The sequence below is a fragment of the Ooceraea biroi genome, chromosome 2, assembly GCF_003672135.1.
Source record: "Ooceraea biroi isolate clonal line C1 chromosome 2, Obir_v5.4, whole genome shotgun sequence".
Taxonomy (NCBI): Eukaryota; Metazoa; Arthropoda; class Insecta; order Hymenoptera; family Formicidae; genus Ooceraea; species Ooceraea biroi.
Window position 1 is genome coordinate 1,839,228 of NC_039507.1, and position 16,174 is coordinate 1,855,401.

The following is a 16,174-nucleotide window of genomic DNA, read 5'->3' on the forward strand; positions in this document are numbered from 1 at the left end:
ACCAGTTATATGGAGTCCATTCGTTCGCGAGATCTATCTCACTCTATCGTTGTAAATGACGTTTCAAGTATCGTAACACGACATGTATAACGAAAAATTGCAACGAGATTCGCCCGCGCGGTCGTAGAGTTTCGAGGCGCATGACGGCACGCGAATTTATCGTTCCAGTGCAGATGGCGGACATGGGAATAGAATGATACAGTATCGATTGTTATCGAAGCAGTAACCAATAAAGATGTCTCCTCGTTGCCAAGCGGTGCAAGTACGCGTTTCCTGTTTTGTATGTTGCTATTATACATCTTACCAATACGAATACACATTCCCATAAAGTATACCTCGAGAGAGAGAGAGAGAGAGAGTCTTACGTAATGATAAAGCACAAAACTGTGCAAATGTGCTAACAATTAGAGTAAAAATATGCAACGTATATGTTTAATGTATACATCCCTTTTTCTATTGTAATTTCGAGTCAATAATAACATTTAGTTGCCACAATAGCAAATATGGTATTTGAAAAAAAAAAAACTATAGAAGTCACATATGGTTCATAAACAGTTACCTTGCTTCCATCTCGCCACAAAATTGCAAAGACATATGAAATTAGATAAGCACTCGAAAATAAAGTAAATACGTAGCTTAAACTCACAGCGCCAGTGCTAAAATAATATATCTTAGTTACTCTGCCAAATAAACGAAATTAATGAACGCACGTGAATATGAGCGGGCAATGACAAGTTTTCAGAATAAAGCTTCCGAACTAGAGAGTCGGGGCTCTCGTAAAACACAATTCACGGATCAGCGGGCGGCACTGTTCGAGTTTATTGCGGGAATAAATCTCGCAGCGGTCTTGATTCGCGGAAAATTTACGGGTCGTCGAAAATTCCCACGCTGGACGTTCGCGCGCGAAGATATTTGAGAATAAGAGAGGAAGAGAAAGAAGAAGAAAGATATTGAACGCGGTAGAGGGTTTCACAGCCGTCACTGACATTCCCCGCGGCGCGAACAGACGACGAGGTTTCGCGGGTCATTGAAAATTTTCATGGCGATCGTTTCTTCTTGTCGGGCCAATTCGCGCGTATTTTGCGACACATGGCTAGGGACAAAGTCGCTATTAAAGGTGATTTTTAAAACGACTGCGGATCCCTCGCGAAAGTTTCGGCGCGAGCGCGACCGTAAAAAGATTTTTATGGGTTTTATCCACGACGCGATGGCTTTTTTACGCCGAGCAGTTTAAAGCGATTTTGCGACTCGTCCGTTCTTGGATGATGTAAGAGTACGGATCTTGCGTAATATCTTTTGAGTACAAGGACAAGGATATAAATCAAAAAGTTTGGCAATTTTGTGTTACATTTGAATAGTCACTTTTGAAACAATTTTAGTTATCCTAATAATAAGCTGTTTATACTAATTTATTTATTTCTAACTTTTCAAAGATTCTGAATTAACAAATTGGCAAATGCGCATATAAATATAATATTGATTTTATATGTGCACAAATACATATCGGAATACAAAACTATAACTTTATTCTTTATTATGTGTTTTTTATCATTTGTTCTTTATTAAAGTGTTACTTTGAATTATACAGTCTCTTCAGCGGAATTTATAATTAACGTTAGTAGTTATTTTCTTTGAACGACCTTGATCTCGCACTCGCGGATGATTCGTGCAGGAATTTAGTTACGTAGCGATTATATAAATGTTTTCGAGGCGCGTTCCTCCGTAATGTAAGCTGTTCCTCTCGGAAATGCTCGATGCAGTACGTCAAAAAGAAGTTAAAGCTGCCTTACAACTGGGAATAACGCGTTTGTGATGCCGTGAAATTCGGAAATAGCGACTTTATCGTCGGAAAATGCAACGCGCAAGCTGCATCGGGCATAACATGCCGATAGAATATCGAGTCATCATGCAATAATTTTACGAGCACAAATGTTTTTGCGTACGCACAAAATTTGCAAAACTTGTGAAAATCACAATTAAAGCAGAATCACACTTGCCGCATTCTTATACAAATAAATATTACTTATACAAATAAATATTTAATTAAACATATTGTAACATTTCTTAGAATACATTTCTCATCCATGCGATTATTAGAATGAAAATAAAGAGAGGGGGAGAGAAGGGGGGAGGGGAGAGAGAGAGAGAGAGAGAGGATACGTATGAAATTACACTCTTGAAAAGATTGAGTAGATTTACTCTAGATTATGCACTCTGAAGAGCTTCGAACTTCTGAAAGCAAAGTCGCGAATTACAAACTTCCAACTTCCAGTGAAATCTACAACCTAGAATTTTGACATTTAATCACAGATGTCTTTACTCTACTACTGAATCTACTGCTGAAACACTTGAGTAAATATAGAGATAATATTAAATTAAATTAAACAGAGACATTATAAGTGTAAATTACGCACATTTTGATATGCTCAACGCCACTTAATTTTAGATTAATTAATTAATTAAGTCAATTCTTCATATATCGAATATTAACATGTATAAAAGTAGTTAATTTCAAAATGGCTACATTCTAACAAAAGAAATAAAAGAAGATATCTTCTTTTACCTAAAACTTCAAGCGGTCAAAAAGAATAAATTTCACTAATTGATTTTGATTTAATTAATCGGAGTAGAGCAGAGAGTAGCGCAGAGTCGCCCATAATAGGAAGAACCTCAACGTCGAGGTCGGGAAAAACGCGTGGGGTAGCAAAATCGATGGAATGATATCTCGATTATGCAAATGCCGGCGCGATCCATGGTATCACATCGTTCCGGGTAATATCTTCCGGAAGTGGCCGCTCGAGAGGGGTCATTGATCCCCAGATACCGTATAGCATCGCGCGAATAAGGTCGCAAGCAGCCGCGACGACATGAACACCGCCCGACGTGACCGCCCTGCACGAAAATCTGTAATTTGCAATCATTTTCGGAACGGTCCCTCGACCGCATTTACTTCGGCCGTAACCTGTCCATCATCTCTCCGTATAATCGCATCTCACTCGCACTCTCCCAGTGTCCTCTTCGCTCTCTCTCATCTCCTTCCTCCCTCTTGCCGGTTCATGAATATTAATCCCGTATCCCGAAATATAATGCCGTAACGCCTTTATCGCTCGGACGGTCGCGCGGATCGTTGCACTCGAAGAGCAAAGCCCTTCTCCGTCCAACCCCTTCCGATCTTCTACTTTTCTTTCTTCCTCTTTCTCATCCTGATTCTGCTTGGACATAAATTTTTCGGCCACTCGAACGAGAATTTTTGGCAATATTTATGAACAGCCTAAAATAAGAACGAAGCCGTCCCAAAGATGTTTCCTCGGCCACTTCTGAAGTTTGCCGATTTTAATTTAAGTTATCAGATTAATACGGAAATATTCTGATTAGGAAAGAAAATTATGTATATTTATGTGAGTACTGAGATATATGAGAATCTCACTTTAGAATAATTAAACAAGGCAGAAGTCAATAAAGTTTTAATTAAAGAACGCACTCATTAAAATGAAAACAAGATCTCACAAAAATTTGAGATAGAAATTCAAACTTTTAAAAAACAGTGACTGTGATATTTAAATTCTGTTAGACCATAAATGTACATAAATATACTATATTTAGAAAATATTTTTCTGTAGGATATTATATCGCGTAATCCTTTTTCAAGAACTATAAGAAATAAAGAATAAGAAATTAATATAAATCATATAATTTACAAATAACAATATAAGATTCTGTTAAAATAAAAACATTGGAAAATAATTAATAAAGAAAAAGATCAGTTTTTATATCTTTATATCTATGATAAATAAAAATCGATTAGTCACGTTAGAACACAATCAAAAGAACATATGATACATCAAGAGATAAGACACTTCAACTATGTTTCATGATTTTATGGAGCTTGAAGAAAACCTGATGTTCAAGATCTACAAAATCATCGAGTGATACCACTTGGCAGCGCGCGCGATTTCGATAAGCAGATTTCTACCCTGCAGAACTCTATCTAATTCACGATCTAATCCGAGTGCGATATCTTTGGCGAGAGGAACGCTCGATCTTTCATCTAACGTTCGATACAACCCGGAAGACGAGGAAAACGCTCAAACAGATCTCATCCTGGTCGAGTAGATGTACCATCCCATGCGCGTAGAATTATAAATTCGTTCCTCCTGCACACGGCGTGCCTCTGAAACAAATTCCAGTACTTTGTCTAGAATTACGGCGTTCCTCGTGAATGAAACTGCACACTGCCGCCGTCGTTGTCGTTGTCATCGTTGTGATGTCGTCGTCGTTGTGCGCGAGAGTTCGTAACGGAATGCAACAAAGAACTAAGGTGATAGGTAGATAGGTAGGTGGACAAATAGATAGGTATAGATCGGTGAGTTGGTAGGCAGAGTCCGCCTCTATCACTTAAGTCTCAAGTTCCAAGGATGGATATGACCAAACTTATGTAAATTGTAACATCGAGATCAAATAATCCGACACTAAATAAGATATTCAATGAATAAGGAGAGAGAGAGAAAGAGAGAGAGAGGATTATCGATAAAAAATATTATATAAATTAATCTCTCTGTATATGCTACTTTGCACAATGTTAGAAATATCAGATAATTCTTATTAAAACTTTTTATGCGAAGTGCAACATATTGCGAAATATTTATATTAAATATTTAATAAATATAATACATAAATCAAACGCTTCATACTCTATAGAACGTAAAATTTTTCAGTAGGTCTTTGTGTTTTGTTTCAACGACCAATAAAGCTATTTTGCAAAGTTTCCAATGTTTGCTAGCTACAATCGCTTCTTCCGAGAGATTTAAATTTTGGCTCGGTGGAAGGACCCGGAAACGCCATTTTACCAAATTACTTTTTCTTCGTTATCCTGAAAACTTTCCCGCTTCGTTCCCGCGTGCCGAAAGGTAAACGCGGTGCTCCCGTTCGTTTGCCTCTCCGACAAGCTAACTTTTCAGGATACGTGCAAGCTCGGACTTCAGCGGGAAACCTAGGAAAAGCGGGTCGCGAGAAAAGTTATTCACACTTTTCTCTCGCGGCCTTATATACCCCGCAATACGGCTTTATTTGACACGAGTTCGTGCACCGACACTCGTTTGTAGGCAGCTTAAAGCGGATGCCTCATCTTTTTCTCATGTGATTCTCCTATATTCTATATTTATCTTATTTTTTATCTTATTTCAATCCTCCCTTTCTGTCATCTCCTTTTTACATAATAGTGATAATATGTTTGCTTCTTCTTTATCCTTTCTTTCTTATCTATGCTTAAGATTCACTATTGTACATGCATTTGCTTTCGAACAATTTATATAAAGAAAACTAAATATCTCCAGTCAAGATTAAGAGATATACTTCTTTTCTCTTTATGAAGAGACATAGTAACATTCTATACGACAATAAAAAAATATATACTTAAAAATAATGCGTAATAAAAATATAAATATAAACGGTTTTTCATAAATGTTCATTAACATAGATTGTAATAAAACACGTGACAAGAGTACGTATTTATCAAGAGTTTCGATCGTGGATTCAGAGATCGCACGAACGCCTTATAAATGACATAATTTATACGATGTTTGAACTTTACTGATTCTCGAGCCACATTCCCAGATGTGATCTATGATCACATTGCCAGTTTCGATCGCCAATTCCGAGACCGAGCAACGTGACTAATTTTTCTGCGTGGCGGGCGTTGCAATCGCAATAACCGGCAGCATAGAATCGGTTATCGATGATACGTTCCGCTGAATACGGATAATCTCTCGGCACTCTCGCGACGATACCACCCCCTGTTATCGGAGCACGCTGGGAAAGTTCCGTGGTCCCTGGTGATTTACGTCTCTTTCTTTGTGGTATCGTTATACGGTGGCATGACGACGGCGGTAGCGGTGCACCAGTGCACTTTGCAGCCCATTGCCGGTGGCGAACGATAAGCCGCATGGCCATAAAACCGAAATTTCGGGACCTCTGAAGTGTAACGTTGCCCATAAATCGCAATCGTAACTCTCCATTACCATTCAACAGCGGGGAGAGAGAAAAAAAGATGAATCGCACACGCGAACTCGGAGCGCGCGATCTTCGTTCACGGGGGCACTCCGTTTCTCCATAAAACGGAGGGCACTTTGCCGTGCGTTTCCGTGACATTAAGTGAAATAGCGGAAAGGAGATGGCTCGTAAAATTAATCGCACGTCGTCTGAATGTGGGGCAAGGTGAGAGGACACAATTTCATGCGATTTCGCGGTCTTTACACGATTAAGTGAATTATTTACGTCGGAATGATGTTTCGGAGACTACTTTAAGCATTTCAGCTGGCAACTTAGACACTACCGACATTTTTTATAGACTTTGCAAAATATTGCTGCAATTAGACTTATCGAGATACTTTTCAGCATCAATAACGTTGTGAAAAATATATGATGAGCATCAAACACGGTCAAAAACGAGACGTTCTACGTTGAATCTCGTCTCGGGTTTATTCAGGATGCTCAGACGAAATGACCAGACGTGCCGTTCAACGGGCAAAACCAAAGGCAGCTCGAAGGACGAGCAGAGTTACTCTGCAAGAACCCGCCACTGTCCTCGAGATAACCGGTACATCGGCGGGAGATACCTATAGGTATATAATACCCAAGCCGTAAACGAACTTTTTATTCTTTCTTTGAGAGAGTGCTTCGCGGTGTACCGTTACATCGGCGAACTGCCGAAGAAGGGCCCGGAGAGGACCGACAGACATTTCACGGATCGCCTCGAACCTTCGGATGCAAGAAAGAGGATGCGAGGAGAGTTAAAGTGTTACACGGCCTCTACCTATATCACGTTGGTTCGTTACACGCCTGTTATTCAGTTAATTTTCCGTGATGATGTCCGTCGTTGCATAACTTATCGAAATATCGCCAGCTGATAACAAATGTCCGCAAACTTTATCTTCGAACGAGTTATTTCGTGAATACACTGTTGTAACTGAGTCCAGAAAGTCTCATCTAACGAAAGGTTTGTTCCATATTTTTATATTACGTATAAATAATTCAAAGTATAATTTAGTTTCAACTATAAATGATAACGTTATGATCTTTTTTAAGCAACTGCAACTTTTGCTTTGAGTAGCAGGAATTTGAAGAATAGAGTGCAACCAACTAGAGTGCAACCAACTAGAGTGCAACCAACTGCAGTTAGGAACGAAGATACAATCGTTCCAAAGCAAATTTTACGACTGCTTTAAACGCGGAAGGATTGCTTGGGAATGTTGCGACAAGACAGTACAATTGGGTCAGAGTGTACAGTCAGGATGGTAACTAGCAGAGGTTTAAACGACGATGCAGTAGCATTTACACGCGGACAATAGCCACGACTGAAGGGACCGTCCCAGAAACGATGACGGAGCAAACAAAGAAGCCACGTGCCGCAGTGATATACATGGTGTCCTGTGATATTTGCGGCCAGTTTCACCATTATATTGTGCCACAAATGTGAAATTTGCTTCGCCAAAATTTAGTTAAGCATCATTACAGTTATTGAGAATCTTCGATATTAAATAATGTAATAAATAAGTCTTAAAAATTAAATTTCTATTAAATCTATTCAAAATTAATTAAATACTTGTTATTAGTTGTAAATATAAATACTATTTATAAATACTATTTATATTTACACCTTAATAACAAAATTATATAATTATTAATATCAGATGAAAATATTGTAGATTCAGTTTTAACAAATAAAAGATTTTTATTCCTGTGATAATCTTTTTCTTTTACAAAATCTTCTCACAACTTGCTTTAAAACGCTATTGCAACATGTTTCAATCAGATGAATAATGTCCACGGAGAGTACTCGACTAGAAGGATCATCCATTTACATAGCAGATGCGTGCAGAAGTTACGATCACTTGTATAATACTGTGCATATATCTCTGCGATTGGAGGATTTTAATAACGCCAATTTGTAGCAGTTACTTCGGCGAACGCGCAGCTCCGATATCGACGAACAACTAATATAATAAATTTTGAAACATGAGCGTAATGCAATTCTACGAACGGCGGATACATTGGCTAATGGAAAATTTCGTATTTCAAACTTGCATTTTTGAATTTTAAATGACTAAAAAAGAAAATCGTCACTAAATTTAAAAAAGCTTAATATTTAAATATATAATATAATGTTTTGAAGAAAATGTTTAAAGTTTTTTAAGACATTTTACTAATATAAGTGGTAATAAAAAAAGTTATTAAGGTATAAGGTATAAGGTAAAAGTTATTTGCAATAACTTGTGCGCACAAATATACTAAAATATTTTTAGATATTTCCAAAATTTATAGATTTTTTTACTTTAAGTAGTTATAAAGCAAAATAATATGGGACGTATGATACATCACTCCATGTTTAAATGTTATAATATTTAAATTGATCAAAGTTAACTTATACCACTTTCAGAATAAGCAATTATCTTTCTTATCAGACTATTCTAATTCATCTATCCGAGTTCGCAAGAGACAAATTCGCTTTATGGAAGCAGAAAATATGGCACAGCAATTTTCCTCAAAAACCAACCTGTTACTCCAGTACGTGTTTCAGTTTTACAACTCGTAAATCGTACATGCGCGAAAGTTATAAACACCCCCGCACGTGGAATTATGTGCGCGATCTCGCGTAAAAGATGTTCGAAATTTGACGGCGAAACATCAGTTGCTGTGAAACAAACGCACGGTCGTAAAGGTGAAGCTAAAAAATGCGGCCATGTTAGTGGAATTCTGAACTGGGATTTTATTGAGTTAACCGCAAAATTTATGAGCGTTTCGGCGCGCAAATATCAGAGCAAAGCAAGAAAGGTGACGCGTGCAGTTTCATTCGAGCGTGTGCTCGGGAAGTATGCACATAATCTTCTTATTGTTAAATAAAAACGAATATTCGCAAAGTGTTGAACTTTACTATGCTACGTTACGTGAACATGACGAAGCACAGACGCACATGGCGCACATGACTATCAAATGGAAAATGTGTACAGCATGTCGAATTTCATAACAGATTCTACAAGAATAAAATCTAATAGATAATTCTTAAATATATTATAACAACGATCTTATAACCTTCTAGCTATTTCATACAAGAAACTCTATACGAAATATATAATTCTTTTCGACGTTGATAAATAATATTATAATAACTGCTTTATTTAATTTTATCTTTCAATAGATTGAAATACGTGCGCGAAATATAGCTATATTAGTGATGAACAAAGTTCATTATTGCATGATTAATGATCACAAATTCAAATGTACTTAGACAAGTTACTACAATAAGTATTCAATGAAACACTTCGCTATGAATGATAATAATGATACTCGTGCACGTAATACGTACGTAACACGTATGTAATAAAATTATTGAGTATGCAAACTCAAGTTCTCTACGTGCATAGTTTTGCGTTTGAAGATATGTAAAAATACATGTCTTCTAGTAGAACGCTGAAATACATCTGAGGGTCATCAAACTCGGAGACAGATAATTATGAACGTTTTCTTGGCACGCGAGGCGTTTCTACGTCCCAAGTAATCGTTAAATACAGCTCTAGATAGCAGCGAATATAGGTCGGAAACAACGACTTACCCTGTGAGGCGCCCGAAGAAGCCGGTGCACGGCGGCGAGCTGGTTGATTAGCGGCAAGGTCACGCTGAAGGTGTGATTGGGAGGGTCATCGTCCGGGTAGAGGGTTGGATAGCTGAACGGATCGACGTCGTTGAGGTACTGCACTTGGCACGTGAAAAACATCTGGCGATACATTTCTTCCCGCCGCCTGGACGGGGCCGGGATTGTTCGCAATTTCTCGTCTTCCGAAAAAGACAACGTCTACCCCCCGCCCCCGTTTCACGTGCACACGACGACGGCGTGTGTGCACGCCGTGGTACACTCACGCGATGCGCGAACCGGTTCGCTGTACCGCCGATTTATTTCGATTCGATCTGTCGGCTGAAACGAGAAGACCAAACGTTCCTTTACTCCCTGTCTCCTGCTTGGTCACTGTGCTGGTCACGCTGTGCCTTTAGTCCTCGCTGAGACCTCGAAACGCGTCGCGAAAAATATATGAATGACAGATTGCTCTTCGTAAGAAAGAGAATTACTTTGCTTTTCGGTTCGTCGACTTTTTCCGCGTCGAGTAACTCGTTGATACTAAAAATCAAACGATATGAAACAGAGAATTGTATCTACGTTAAAGAATAAAAAAAGATGCTTGAGAATCATGAGGAAAAATTTATATACATTCGAAACTTCTTCATTGGAATTCAGATGAAGTATCCGCGATATAAATATTTAACTGTGTCGCCGGTTCAAACTTTCTTCGTTATTATTCCATCCGGCTTTCCGCATTCGTATTAGATCACGACGAACGATCGTGTATCTAGTGATCTAGGGATCTGCCCATCTATCTGTTCTTGCGCTTTCATTTTCCGAGTGATCTGCCGATCGTAGAAAAGTTCTCAGGCACGTAGGAACCACGACAGAAAGCGCGCATAAAGTACCCGTGAAAGTGGCAACGTTAGAATCATAACGATCCAGGACTGCAGTCATCATCGTTAATGCAACCGGTGTCCACGTCGTTTTCAGACGGTCGTTGACCTTCGAGTTTCCTTTCACTCGCTCTTATCGATTTGTTAACTCAAAGCAGAAAACCAGCAGGAATGTTCCTGAACCTTCATTCAAGGCTTTCGCATGTGTTTCAGGAAATAAATTTATTATACGCATTCTTAATCTTCAGCAACTCAATTATTGGAAAATATATTAACCCTTACTGCATCGACACAGTATTAACATTGCAGTTTTCATGTTAAATCCGTGATTTAAGGGATATAAGACAAATCTACTGTTGTCATTTATTAAAATACAATAAAATTATTATTTATAGCTAGTAAATTATTATCCTTCTTTTCTTCAGACAATCTTTTTGCAGACAAGATTATAGAATTTTTCATTAATCAAAATCGTTCATAATCTAAAACTTCAAAATGCTTATATGTCTTTCTCAAAATAGGAAAGTTCAATCCATTCCTAATCTCTATTATCAACACAATGTATTCCCGAAATTCATAATTATGAGAATCACTTCGGCTATCAATTAGTCAAGTAACAAATGTCCAAATAAATACCACTCACCGATTTGCTAGATCTTACATAAAGTATCGTGGAAAGTAGTTACCCGAAGGCAGATCTAGCAGAAACTCGCTTGTAACCGATCGAAATTCAAAAATCTAAATCCTTAGCGTTACGACGGAGCGCTTCCACGTAGAACGCAATACTCGATGCATTTTCTGCCTCCGCTGCAACGTGTCGCGATTATACCGGGTGCGCGAGAAGAACTCGCTGCTGCCGCTTATGAAAAAGCGCCATACCGGTTCTCACGCGCCTCTATGCTACCACGTTATTATGTATCCTTTCTAGCACGAAAATGTTACGTTGCGAGGCGATCTTTTTCTCTTAAGCATATTGAAATGAACAGGATATTTCTTCTTATTGCTACTGTCTGTAGATTCTAATAGAAGACTTCTCTAACTGTTTTATCTTATACAATATTGCAAATTTGATTGCAAAACTATCAAACTTGTCAGAATAAAATGCATTATTTTTAAAAGAATCTTTAAAATGTCTCGAGATGTTGTTTCAAGTTGAGAAAAAAATTCAGATGCATTTTGCATATATTCTCTGTATTCTCTTTGACTAATAAAAACCAACTTGTGTATTGTATATTTGTGTGTGTGTGTGTGTGTGTGTGTGTGTGTGTGTGTGTGTGTGTGTGTATGTGTGTGTGTGTGGGGGGGGTAGTGATATAATCTTTATTCACGCACTATGAACTATCTTGCGACACGCAGCATATAGACATGTTAGATACGTAAGAAAATCGACGTCAAGCGCAAAATGAATTCGCAAACTGTCATTATCAATGCCGACCCGTCTCGTCATCTTTGCTCTCGCATTGTTCTTAGTCTTAGCGAATGGACCAGCCCTTCTTCGAACCGACTTGAGAAAAGAGACGGAGAAGGGACAAAGAAGATAAAGAGTGGGCGAGTATATATGCACAAGAGAGAGAAAGAGGAAGAACCACAGAGAAAGAGAGAGAAAAGGAATAGAGATAAAAGGAGAGAAATGCAGTGGAAGAGAGGAGGGACGATGCAGAGAGAAGAGAGGATGATATTGAAAGGAGAAGGGGGAGTCAGAAGGGAAAACGGAGTCTGCGCCATGCCACGAATATTCGCGGTTGTGGTCGACGAAAGATTCACGATCAAGACGCGATTGCGACGCGAGATCGAACTCGCAGGATTCCCTAACTCGCCTGAATTAACAAATCCGCCTTTGGGATGCCATGCTTGCTGGAACACCAAACTTGTTGAGTCGCGTTTCTCAAGATTTGGCTTTTTGAGTGCCGCGTTTTAACTCGAAGGTTTTAGCACCATGTTTTATGGCATCGCATTTCGGATCACCACGCGTCACCCAGATGTGTTTCGGCATAGTGTAGTTTGGAGCGTTACCGTTTTACAACAGTGCCTTTTCGAATGTATTTTTGGAATGTTATAATGCCGAATCTTCGAGAACGACACGTCTACGTGAAAACAGTTTCTTCTCGGTCATCCTAGTTTTGTACGCATAAGAGCATTTAATTTGATGAACGTTTTTAATATCCCTGCTTTAACGTCGTGATGCTTTATTAATAATTTGAAATGATACTGAAATATTACAGAACTGCCGCACGAGGCTGCAGGTCGCTGGAAGATGATAAATGACTTGGCGAGCGAATCCAATAACGTGCCGGTTTCCAGGGGAGTTACATCGTCGGAGCTCAGGCGAAAATTTCGCACAAAGCAGATTCGAAGGTGAACGACTGAAAAAAAGCGTGACAGGAGCATCGAACGTGAACCGGACCCATCGTCCATGCGCGCTAACTATCCTCCAAAATAAATAACGTCCTTCGGCAGGAGCGATTGAGCGGCTGCCAGAACCAGTCGAGACATGCGACATTCCAGAAAATTACTGATCCGGACTCCTAAACGAATCATACAGTGTTCACGCGAAAATATTTTAATTGAATCGACCGTGTTTATTGATAATACTATTACCAGTCTCACAATTGTTGAAAATTATAATATTATATCAAATTTCAGAATTATAATTATCGATATTTATAATCGCCAGATAAAATCATCAATTTAAAGAAAACATTATTTCCGTTACTGATTTTCATCAGCTGTCAGAAGATGATGCGACTATTTTGGCTACTGATGATTTTCCAATGAAATTTATAATTCGCGTCTTATTTTACAAGAACGACTAATCGACTATACACGTCGACATTATATACACATATATATATTTATATTGGACAGAGAGAGAGAGAGAGAGAGAGAGAGAGAGAGGTTATGTTGAACCTATCGCGAAAATAATAGTCTTAGCGAAAAAATATTTATAATCTGACACTTTGAAATATGAAGTACACATCATATAATGATAATAACGAATTCTTCATATCAAACGTGGATTATTTTGCTCTTGTGAGGAAATAATCTTGCTTTTTTCTTAATAAATAATAACAAAACCACATTCTTACGAGATAAAATCTTTATAAAACATTCCATACTTTTTCTAAGATTATCTCTCAGCTCTGCAGAATCAAATGGAAAATTCGATAGATGCGTAACATTATTCGAAAAATTAAAATATCGTGAGGGTTGAATTCCTACGTGCCCATTGTCGCTATCCCACGACAATCGAATACATCAAGTGAAACCAATCAAGTGCCAACGAGTTCGGTTCGACTTTTGTCGCTAACCGACAACAGAGAAGTCGGAGCGAGAACGAAAGGCCAGGCGGAAAGCGGCTCCGGGTCCAGTGGCCTTTCTGCGCTGCGCGGGATGGAAGCGCGCGCACTTCGGAGCACAGCCTTCTCGAGAGCGGAGTCTGCGCGAAGGAAGGAACTCACCTTTCGGGCGACTCACGCGCTTCCGTCGCCGCCGCCACCGCCGCCACCGCCGCCGCTGCTGACGCGAAGAACGGAAACGCGTGCCTGGAACGCGCGCGAATCCGCGGCACGAGGGGCAGGAGCGTACGAGCACTCACGCACACGGTATCGCGGTGAGATGAGAAAAGAAAAGGGTGACGTGCGGATGCGACGCGAGTGCACACGAGGATACGTTAAAACGCGACGCGCAACAACATGCCTTACCTCGCGAGCGGCCGTCGCGACACTGAACGCGCTGCGGACACCTGTCGCCTTCGGCCGACTGTGCCGCCGCCGTGCGGCCGAGTCCCTCTCCCTCGCTCGGCATCGTCTTTGTGGTGCGCACCCCGAAACCGATCTCCAAATTTCACGAAATTTTCGAAAGATTAAATATATAATTTTTTCATAATTTACTATTTTTATACCATTAATCGTTTGCATGAAAGTTGTTAAAGAAATAATTAAATGACCGTAATTTGTAAACGGTGAACACGCTTCAAACACCGCACTCAGACGGGAAGTTGTCTTTGTCTTACGTTAGTGAGACCAATGGGTATTTCGTAGACTATTTGTCTCAGACAATGAGACCAATTCGAGTATTCAATGTATTTAAAGAATGCTATCAAACTGTCTAAATTTTATATGAATTAATATATCTTTGCTAATAACAATTAGATGAAAAATCGAAAATAGTTTTGAGAGACATACATGTAGAATAGTAATCTACGAAAGAAGAAACAATTAAGATGGTAATTGCACAGTGAAAAGATAATCAGGCAGCGCAATACCAAAGATATAGAATTATAAACGCGCATGTACGTATCGTTAGCTTTATACTACAGCGAGTAGAGATTGCGAATAGCACAAAAGGGCTTTGAGGCCATAGAACTGAAGGGTTAGTGCCATAGTGATGGAGGGTTCATTGTGCAGGAGGGTGCTAACGTAACTCACGACAGAACGGCTCGTGAAAATATAAGTGACTTCTGCATAACGCTGCATAAAGCAGAATGATCAATTACGAACACGAACATCAAATATAGTATCAAAGACATTCGATATGTGCAATCTGTATTGCAAGAATGGATTCAAAAATCAAAACTAACTCAAAAAATTTACATAAGCTGCAGTAAAAAACATGAAATGTCTTCAATAGATAGTTAAATTATGTCATAAAACAGTGGAGAAAGATTTTGTATTGAATTTAAATAAACTAATAAGTATTGTATGTACGTGTGCGTGTGTGCGTGCATGTGTGTGTAATATGTTTTAAATTACTACATCTATATATATATAAGTGCCGTCTGTCTGTCTGTCTGACCGCGAACTACTCCTTGATTAATGAACTGGTTTTCTCGAAATTGGTACCAAAAATTTGCAAATTTTTCAGAAATGGTTACTATGTGGTTTTTTTTAAGTTTTACACTACCACCCACCTACCCACGCATCCACCCACGCATTCACACATGTATTGACTGATTTTCTTGAAATCTGTTTCGCTCTGTCCAGTTATCAATCGTGATACTTTTAATTTCATCTCCATATTATTTTCATTCACCCCATCCATCCACCCACGCATTCACCCACGCACTCACATTTATTGACCGATTTTCGCGTAATTGATACCAAAAGTTTACAAATTTTTCAGAAATGGTTACTTTGATAACAATTTCGAGAAAATTAGTAAACCACCATTTCTGAAAAACTTAACAGAATGCGTGGGTGGATGAATGGGGGTGAACAAGGCTTTGAGGACTGCGCGGAGCGCGGTCCGAAACGCTAGTTTTATATAATTGCCTAACATAATGATTTTCTGTATCGAAAATAATATTTACCTAAATTCTAATTATGCTAATTGAAATAGGTTTGTTTAATTAAACCTGTATTGTAATAAAACTAAATATAATATTTTTTAATGAAAACTGCGACGACGCTGTAGCGAGCAATTATTAAGCGAGACACAATACGTGAAGGGTGATGCAAGTACTCGAACAAAGCCTTTGTTAACGCTGCTTTGCGCGCAATACGAAAAATGTAGAAGAGTGGTAAGAAAGAAGGGTCTCTTTCGTGCATTTCCCTCGCAAGGAACAATAATGTCGCGGGCACTTCCACTTCTCTTGATCTCGTCCTCCCTCTCGTAGGTCTTTGTTAACAGGCTTTTTCGGTATAGACGTGCCGACCTATCCAACGTCCTT

The 16,174-nt window shown here is 39.0% G+C and overlaps 1 protein-coding gene and 1 long non-coding RNA gene across 5 annotated transcripts in view; one reads left to right on the forward strand and one right to left on the reverse strand.

Moving 5' to 3' along the window:
• The window catches only part of LOC105287966 (FH1/FH2 domain-containing protein 3), a 134,410-nt gene that overhangs the window by 112,225 nt on the left and 6,011 nt on the right, over positions 1–16,174 (reverse strand). The window contains exons 1-2 of one of the 4 annotated variants that reach the window (XM_026967870.1): positions 13,965–14,250; positions 9,608–9,967 (exon numbers count right to left, since the gene is read on the reverse strand). The exons of 1 other annotated variant lie outside the window; for it this stretch is intronic. In XM_026967870.1, the coding sequence (XP_026823671.1) occupies positions 9,608–9,781 (174 nt within the window). In that variant the 5' untranslated portion in view covers positions 9,782–9,967; positions 13,965–14,250. Of the gene's footprint in view, positions 1–9,607; positions 9,968–13,964; positions 14,251–16,174 lie in introns of those variants that run through there. 2 more of the 4 variants (XM_011353869.3, XM_011353872.3) reach the window with 2 other exon arrangements.
• Positions 10,644–13,585, forward strand: LOC109611565. The gene is made up of 2 exons (XR_002193988.2): positions 10,644–12,628; positions 12,729–13,585. It is a non-coding gene; the product is annotated as an uncharacterized LOC109611565 (long non-coding RNA).